This window comes from Chiloscyllium plagiosum, unplaced genomic scaffold, assembly GCF_037043375.1.
Source record: "Chiloscyllium plagiosum isolate Xiang-an unplaced genomic scaffold, Cpla_swu_hap1 HiC_scaffold_44, whole genome shotgun sequence".
Taxonomy (NCBI): Eukaryota; Metazoa; Chordata; class Chondrichthyes; order Orectolobiformes; family Hemiscylliidae; genus Chiloscyllium; species Chiloscyllium plagiosum.
Window position 1 is genome coordinate 18,896,567 of NW_028270182.1, and position 8,832 is coordinate 18,905,398.

An 8,832-nucleotide genomic window follows, 5' to 3' on the forward strand; every position below is an offset into this window, starting at 1 on the left:
CGCTGTAAGTAATGACTCCATTCTGTTGTTCCTAAATTCTTTTTCTGAAGATATATGATTAGGATCAGATTGGGGTCTTTCACATTTCACCTTTCGTGCATAAGACGTCAAGTCAAAGACATTTCAAAACAGCTTCTTTTGCTGTTGCAATTTCACAATTAATTTCCAAATACAAAACAACGAATGCTCCTGGGAGTATCACGTCAGGGATAAGTGTCTCACCCACTTCATGTGGAGTAGTGAATCTTACCGAAATGCATGGTGCACCAGAAGGTCTGCTCTTTGCCATTTATTATCCCATCCTTGCAGCTGTCGGGGTGCCAGGTACTGGACTGGAATCCTTCTTATATTTTGAAAGTCATTTTGATTTTAGCTGCTTCAACTAAACACTGCTGTCATCCACTGGTCCACTTTGTGTACCTGCTTCCCTTTCAGCATTTTTATGTCTTTCCTGGAAAGATCTTTTTTTAATTTCAAAATATACTTTATTCATAGAAATAGATCTTTGGTACTTGTACAATTTGTCATTTCGTTCATAGATATATATATATTGCATGTCTTAACATTACAAAGAACAGATTGAAATTAATCGAATTTACAGTTATCCTATTTACAGTTCCCTTTATTAACCATCCAGTCTCTTAGTATTTAGCTGTGGCTTCAGCGGAACCCACCTACTGAGTGGGTGCCCTGTTATACGATAGAAAATGAACCTTCTTTAACCCCCAGTTTATGGGGTTACCATTGTCCATTTGACTGTCCTGTCTCTGGGGTAGCTGTTTACATCCCCATGGTGAGCACGAACTGTTGGACCCTCGCTGGGCTGAGGTAGCTATCCAGCTCCTCACTGGGATCATTTACCTGCTCTGGTGTCATTGAGCCAAGGAAAGGGTCTGCACCATCCAGTTCTGTGTCTGACAATGGGACTGTCAGAGGATCGCAGCTCTCAGTTACCTGTAGTTGTGGGGCAGTGGGTACCCCCTGGTTCTCACTGGGTGGAGGGTGGACTTTGGGGGGTCCGTTGTTTCCTGGTTGGGAGGAAATGCCCTCCTCTTTACCTATGGTGCTCTGTCTCTTCTTCTGGTGGTGATGACATTCTGTGCGCCCGTCTTCCCCATCCGAAGAGCTGTCCGTCTCTCCCTCGTGCAGCTGTCTTTTCCCCCTTTGCTGGGAGGCTTTGGGGGCCTGGCCGGATTTTCTCTTCCTGTTTTTAGCAGGTATCCACTCCTCTGCCTGCTCGATTACCTCCTCCTCCATTGCTTCCATCTGCCCAGCTAGAGCTAGGATCAGCTGCTGTGTCTCTCCGCTGGCTGCCGCCTCCTCTACTCCAGCCTGTTCTTCTTTCTGGGTGCCACCAGACTCTGTTTCCCTGCTGTCTAGGTGGACCTGACTGGTCTTAGGGGGTCCACGGCTCACATTGCCACCTCCAGCCATCTGTGCGTAAGTGGGGCCCCCCCGTCTTGGGCAGGTCTTGTACATGTGGCCCGTCTCTCCGCACAGGTTGCAGCTCTTTGCTTCCTGACAGTCCTTAGTCAGGTGACCCTCCTGTTTGCAGTTCCTGCAGATGGTCACCTTGCAGTCCGCCAGCACGTGTCCCGACGTCTCGCAGGTTCGGCATACTTTCGGCTGCCCTGCATATGTCAGGTAGCCTCTGTTCCCTCCAATTGCGAAGCTTGAGGGTGGGTGAAGAATGTTGGAAAGACATTTGCTTTGAGAATATCAGTGTATCTCTGTGGCTATAGTTGTGTCTTTCGACCACAATATTGTTTAGCCTATACTATCACTTCTCTCTTTTAAGTGAATATCTTCTTGACTCATGCGTAACAATTTGTCCCCTTTAACAGCATTCCTTTTAAACTATCATCTATTGTAATATTCCTACCAGTGGATCATATATCTCCTATTTCAATTTGCAAGTTTTTGACTTAATATGTCAAGAAACTTAATGTTTCTTTTATCATTGTTAATAGTCTGACTGCTGATGTAATTCCAAGCTTTGAGCGACCAATCTGAATGAATGATAGCCACTAGCTACAAGAGAACGTTGTGTATTTGTATCACCTGTACTGTAGTGAGACAATGTTGTCACTTTGAGAGGTTATTTTGTACCTTTTTCAGGAAAAGTTGTTGTAAGGCAAAGGTCTGATCCATAATAGTAGTAAGACCGGCAAGTTACCAATTACAATGCTGACCATCGTGATGAGAATAACAATGTGGTCAGTTGGCAATTGTGTTTTCAATTCGATTCTTAAATATAGAGAGAATGTGGGGAAAAAGGTGATCGTACACAGCTCCTAACTGTTGGTATCCAGTCAGCTGAAGACACCCCAACCAGAAGTGTGTGTGTGGGGGAGGGAGTGGGGCATGTCAGAGAGGCACAAGGGATACTCGCAGAGGACCATTCTCATGGCAACTAGGGTGAGGCAGTAAATGCTGGCCCAGTCGGTGATAATGCCAATAGTCCATAAATGATTCAGAAAGGTATGGTATAAGGTATGTTTCTCAGATGCATGTGATCATTTTGTAAAATAACTGTAACACTGGAGAGCTTTGACAGAGTTATCTATTGATCATATTATATGCAGAAATTTAACCCAAAAAGGGCCTTGTTACAACATTGTCGGGTCTCGAAAAATGTGCCATGAAGTTTACGTTTGAGTCCCTTCTGTGCCTGATGTGTATCGTAACGTGCATGAACTGGTGGCACAAGATTAGTTGCACGTTCTGTTCCTGCCGTGCAGTGAAGTTCATGAAGTACATTTAACGCACAAAGATCCCTGGTTTGTCATGTTGCTAACCTGTAAGCAATACATTCCGTGGTGTAATGGTGAGCACTCTGGACACTGAATCCAGTCATTTTCATCCAAATTGGATTTGGATCCCCATTTCGTCCAAACGTAGGGATTGAGGCAAAGAGCCATTGACTAATTATGCCCGATGGATGGAGTTAAAAATCACACAACACCAGGCTATAGTCCAACAGGTTTATTTCGAAGTGCATCCAGATAAACCCATTAGACTATAACCTGGCGTTGTGTGGTTTTTGACTTTGCCCACCCGAGTCCAACACCGGCACCACCAAGTCTATGGCAGTAGGTTGACCTGCCCACCCTCATCGTTATCACAAAGGATCATTACGGGCGGCACGGTGGCACAGTGGTTAGCACTGCTGCCTCACAGCGCCAGAGACCCGGGTTCAATTCCCGCCTCAGGCGACTGACTGTGTGGAGTTTGCACCTTCTCCCCGTGTCTGCGTGGGTTTCCTCCGGGTGCTCCGGTTTCCTCCCACAGTCACAAAGATGTGCGGGTCAGGTGAATTGGCCATGCTAAATTGCCCGTAGTGTTAGGTGAAGGGGTAAGTGTAGGGGTATGGGTGGGTTGCGCTTCGGCGGGGCGGTGTGGACTTGTTGGGCCGAAGGGCCTGTTTCCACACTGTAGGTAATCTAAAAAAAAAGGTAATCTAAAAAAAATCTAAAATGTTACACAGGGTCCCAACCCCTGGGTCAGAAGTTCATGCCCTCTTCAGGTATCTCATAAGTGATCCCAACAGGTTGATTTGAAATAATTATGAAGGAAAACATGTTGACACTGACATGGAGTATGAGCTGGAGGTATCCATGTCGAGAGTTTAGTGCTGGAAAAGCACAGCAGGTCAGGCAGCATCCGAGGACTAGGAGAACCTATGTTTTGGGCATAAGCCCCTGATCATTACAACAAAGGATCATGTTTCACTGTGACCCAACCCCTGGCATTTTGGCGATATTAGGCAAGAACTTTCAAAAGCTGATTGCGGGCAGATGTTTGAAGGTAAAGGGACGGCTGGAAAATGGGAAGCCTTCAGGAATGAGATAACGAGAGTCAAGAGAAAGTATAGTCCCGTTAGGATGAAAGGAAAGGCTGGTAGGTATAGGGAATGCTGGATGACTAGAGAAATTGAGGGTTTGATTAAGAAAAAGAATGAAACATATGTAAGGTATAGACAGGATAGATCGAGTGAAGAGTATAAAGGCAGTAGGAGTATACTTAAGAGGGAAATCAGGAGGGCAAAAGGGGGACATGAGATAGCTTTGGCAAATAGAATTAAGAAGAATCCAAAGAGTTTTTACAAATACATTAGGGAAAAAAGGGTTACCAGGGAGAGAATAGTACCCCTCAAAGATCAGCAAGGTGGCTGCACAAAATGGGGGAGATACTAAGTGAGTGTTTTGCATCAATATTTACTGTGGAAAAGGATATGGAAGATATAGAATGTTGGGAAATAGATGATGACACCTTGCAAAATGTCCATATAACAAAGGAGGAAGTGCTGGATGCCTTGAAACGCATAAAGGTGTATAAATCTGCAGGACCTAATCAGGTATATCCTAGAAACCTGTGGGAAGTTGGAGAAGTGATTGCTGGGCCTCTTGCTGAGATATTTGTATCATCGATAGTCACAGGTGAGGTGCTGGAAGAATAGACGTTGACTAACGTGGCTAACTTGTTTAAGAAGGGTGGTAAGGAAAAGCCAGGAAACTATAGATCAGTGAGCCTGACGTCAATGGTGGGCATGTTGTTGGAGAGAATCCTGAGGGGCAGGATGTACATGTATTTGAAAAGGCAATGACTGATTAGGGATAGTCAACATGGCTTTGTGCGTGGGAAATCATGTACAACAAACTTGATTGATTTTTTTCAGGAAGTAACAAAGAGGATTGATGAAGGCAGAGCAGTAGATGTGATCTATATGGACTTCACTAAGGCATTCAACAAGGTTCCCCATGGGAGACTGATTAGCAAGGTTAGATCTCATGGAATACAGGGGGAACTAGCCATTTGGTTACAGAACTGGCTCAAAGGTAGAAGACAGAGGGTGGTGGTGGAGGGTTGTTTTTCAGACTGGAGGCCTGTGACCAGTGGAGTGCCACAAGGATCGGTGCTGGGTCCTCTACTTTTTGTCATTTACATAAATGATTTGGATGTGAGCATTAGAGGTACAGTTAGTAAATTTGCAGATGACACCAAAATCAGAGGTGTAGTGGAAAGAGAAGAGGGTTACCTCAGATTACAAGAAGATCTTGATCAGATGTGCCAATGGGCTGAGAATTGGCAGATGGATTTTAATTCAGATAAGTGTGAGGTTCTGCATTTTGGGAAAGCAAGTCAGAGCAGGACTTTTATACTTAATGATAAGGTCCTAGGGAGTGTTAATGAACAAAGGGACCTTGGAGTGCAGGTTCATAGCTCCTTGAAATTGGAGTCGCAGGTAGATAGGATAGTGAAGAAGGTGTTTGGTATGCTTTCCTTTATTGGTCAGAGTATTGAGTACAGGAGTTGGGATGTCATGTTGGAGCTGTACGGGACATTGGTTATACCACTGTTGGAATATTGTGTGCAATTCTGGTCTCCTTCCTATCAGAAAGATGTTGTGAAACTTGAAATGTTTCAGAAAAGATTTACAAGGATGTTGCCAGGGTTGGAGGGTTTGAGCTATAGGGAGAGGCTGAACAGGCAAGGGCTGTTTTCCCTGGAGCGTCGGAGGCTGAGGGGTGACCTTATAGAGGTTTACAAAATTATGAGGGGCATGGATAGGGTAAATAGGCAAAGTATTTTGGGGCATAGGTTTAGGGTGAGAGGTGAAAGATATAAAAGAGACCTAAGGGGCAACAATTTCACACAGCGGTTGGTATGTGTATGGAATGAGCTGTCAGAGGCTGGTAAAACTGCAACATTTAAAAGGCATCGTGATGGGTATATGAATAGGAAGGGTTTGGAGGAATATGGACCGGGTGCTGACAGGTGTGACTAGATTGGGCTGGGTTATCTGTTTAGCATGGACGGGTTGGACCGAAGGGTCTGTTTCCATGCTGTCCATCTCGAAGATTCTATGCCTTTATAAGGAGGGCTTATGCCCAAAACGTCAATTCTCTTGCTCCTCGGATGCTTTCTGACCTGCTGTGATTCTCCAACACTACACTCTTGACTCTGAGCTCCAGCATCTGCAGTCCTTACTTTCTCCATGAGTTATCCATGTGTAATGTTTCACTCTGAAATGTAAGGTAAAACACAATCAATATTAGCTTCTGGTGTCCAACTTCATCATCTGGATCGTAGGAGTATAACCATAGAAACAGAGAACCATACAACATGGGAGAAGCACATGGAGTTACATCAATAAGATCGACTCTCAATCCACTCTAGTCCCATTTTAAAGCCCATAGCTGTGAATGTTATGACATCTCAAGTGCTCATCCATATTTTTCTTGTGAATGGTATGTGGTTTCACATTTCGACTACACTCGCAGGCAGTACATTCTATACCTCACCATGTTCTGGGTGAAGGAAAATTGTCCTCAGAACCTCTCCATACCTTGTGCCTTTGTGAGAGGTTTACATGCTGGATTAGATTGGAAAGGTGTTGAATTTATTGCTCGGATTTATTATTTGTTTGCTGCGTTCAAGAGGTCGCTGTATGTCAGTGTTATGGTCCCTATTATCTCTGTCATATCACCTGCCTCATGTGAAGTCACAATATTGAAGGGATTGAAAAGTCTCAGCTGAATGTAACAAATGACAGCAACAAAATAATGTCATTTTGCAAAATAAGTTTATAAAAAGTGTGCATGTGGTGAAAATGTAATGCGTCTGGACACTTTATCCATAAGTTCTCTTTTCTCTCTGCATTCTCAGTCTCAAACACCATTCGTGGTTCAGTGTCAGCTTGATCTTCAAAATGACCTGTGACTGATGGTTGCTCATTGAACACTGTTGAGGTCTTAGAGAGGCAATGCTCTGATTTGTTCCTACTCTCAATCTTTTCTTAAGGAGCTATAGTTAAGCGGCATCTTTCCTATATGTGTTTCAAAGATGTAGCTCAACATGTATGATTGACTAAGGAAATACCTTATCCTGATTCGCCTGTGCATCTCCAGTGGGAGTGCTGCTTACATGGTCCGACTTAGTCGCCATTGTCTGACTAGACCATAAGGCTGCTCTCTCATTCGAGCGAAATGATTGGTGGTGGTTTCACCTGTGGTCACCATGCTTCAGAGAAGGGCAGAGTTTGATAAGGAGAGCCCTTAATGGTAATCTCAGCCAGTGCAGCACTTGAACCCACACTATTACCATGAAACAGCATTGCAGCCCAGTCATCCAACCAACTGAGTTAACCAACCCCTATCTGAACAAAATGCAAATTCAGAAAGCCATAATGTCACCCACCTTTTTAATAAAATTTTGTTCAATAGACTGATAAATGTCGACATTAATATCACTATTTAAGGAATGTGAGTGAATATGCCATAATCGATTTTACATGCTGCTAATTACATTTTAGTTTCTAATTTAATGTTCTTTTAAAAATGTTATTTTCTTCCCTAAATCCTGAAATGTCTTTATTTTCTTATCAATAATCTTCAAACATAATGTGAATAATATTATATTATTTTACATTTTGGTATCTACGTGTGTGTCTGATTGATTGTTCTAAACAGAAAGAAAATACTGTTGATAGAACAAGGAATTGGTTTCAGTATCAATTACCAGATCTGAAAAGTTCAAACAAAATTCTGAAAATAAATCTTCATTAGGGGAGTCAAGTCTTATCATTCTGCTCACTCTTTTTCTCTCACTATTCATTTCCTTCACCCGCTGGTTTATGTCTCTTTTTCATATTGCAGCTAACTTGGCAGTTGTTGTAATCCTATCCAGAGGAAGGTGCGGTCTCACCAGATGCATCATGTGCTACCTATTCTTCATGGCGGTGACAGACATGTTGGTCATTATTACAGCTGTAATGTTGAACCGTATTGTTGGAATGTACTTTCCATTCAGCATCCTGCATATCACCTCCGTCTGTACTGTTAGTTTTGTTCTACTGGCTGCAAGCAGGGATTGTTCTGTCTGGGCAACTGTCGTATTCACTATTGATCGTTTTGTAGCCATTTCTTGCCCGAAATTGAAGCCAAGATACTGCACAGAGAAAGTAGCAGCTGTGGTTATAGGGGCAGTTTGTGGGATGAGCTGCATCAAAAACACATTCTGGTATTTCATACATGAACCATTATATACAATCGGTAATGTAACATGGTATTGCAAAATTAAGTCTATATTTTATACCTCACCTGCATGGGTTGCATTTCATTGGATTGATCGCATTTCAATGCCTTGTCTACCATTTGTTTTGATCTTACTGCTCAACGCTGTGACTGTCAGACAAATTATAAAGGCCATTCAAACTCGCTCAAGACTCCATGTCCGCAAACAAGTGGAAAATCAGAATGACACGGAGATGCGGAACCGGAAAAAATCCATCATCCTCCTCTTCTGTATCTCGGGCAGTTTCATCCTGTTATGGCTACCGTATGTGTTAACATTTCTCTATGTCCGAATTGCAAAAGTGAATTATTTCTCGGGTTCCAATTACAATGAGTCCAATTTTAATCTGGAAGAAAGCGGGTATATGCTTCAGATCTTAAGTTCCTGTATAAACCCATTTATTTACGCAGGGACCCAGAGTAAGTTCAGAAATGAGTTAAGGACAGGCATTAAAGTTTCCATCAGTTTTGTTGTAAGGATCTTAAAATTTTGACATGTAATAGACATTCCATGCACAAAGACCTATTTCTATAATCTTCCAGCTGGAGCTACAAAGAGAAAGTGAGTTACAAGGGGGCCTGATTTACTTATGTCTGATTTAAGAAAGCTCGTACTTCCGAACACAATCTCATTCAGGGGTACAATTCTAAAGACGCAGCCCTTACAACCTTTATACTGTCCTACATTGTGTTCTGATTTGCAAACTCCAATCAAAGACTGCCTGACACATATACAGACACACGCAAAGGCATAACT

The 8,832-nt window shown here is 43.0% G+C and overlaps 1 protein-coding gene across 1 annotated transcript; it reads left to right on the plus strand.

The window, feature by feature from the left end:
- Positions 1–254: 254 nt before the first annotated feature.
- On the plus strand, positions 255–8,569 carry LOC148137355 (putative G protein-coupled receptor 139). The gene is made up of 2 exons (XM_087982875.1): positions 255–324; positions 7,659–8,569. The coding sequence occupies exons 1-2, from the start codon at positions 255–257 to the stop codon at positions 8,567–8,569; spliced, it is 981 nt and encodes a 326-aa protein (XP_087839001.1).
- The last annotated feature ends 263 nt before the right edge of the window (positions 8,570–8,832 follow it).

Bases quoted from the DNA above. Each gene is read 5' to 3' on its own strand.
- LOC148137355 (XM_087982875.1), top strand. From the start codon at position 255: ATGCATGGTGCACCAGAAGGTCTGCTCTTTGCCATTTATTATCCCATC. The intron at 325-7,658 runs GTACTGGACTGG...TTCATATTGCAG, and splicing joins TGCAGCTGTCGGGGTGCCAG to CTAACTTGGCAGTTGTTGTA.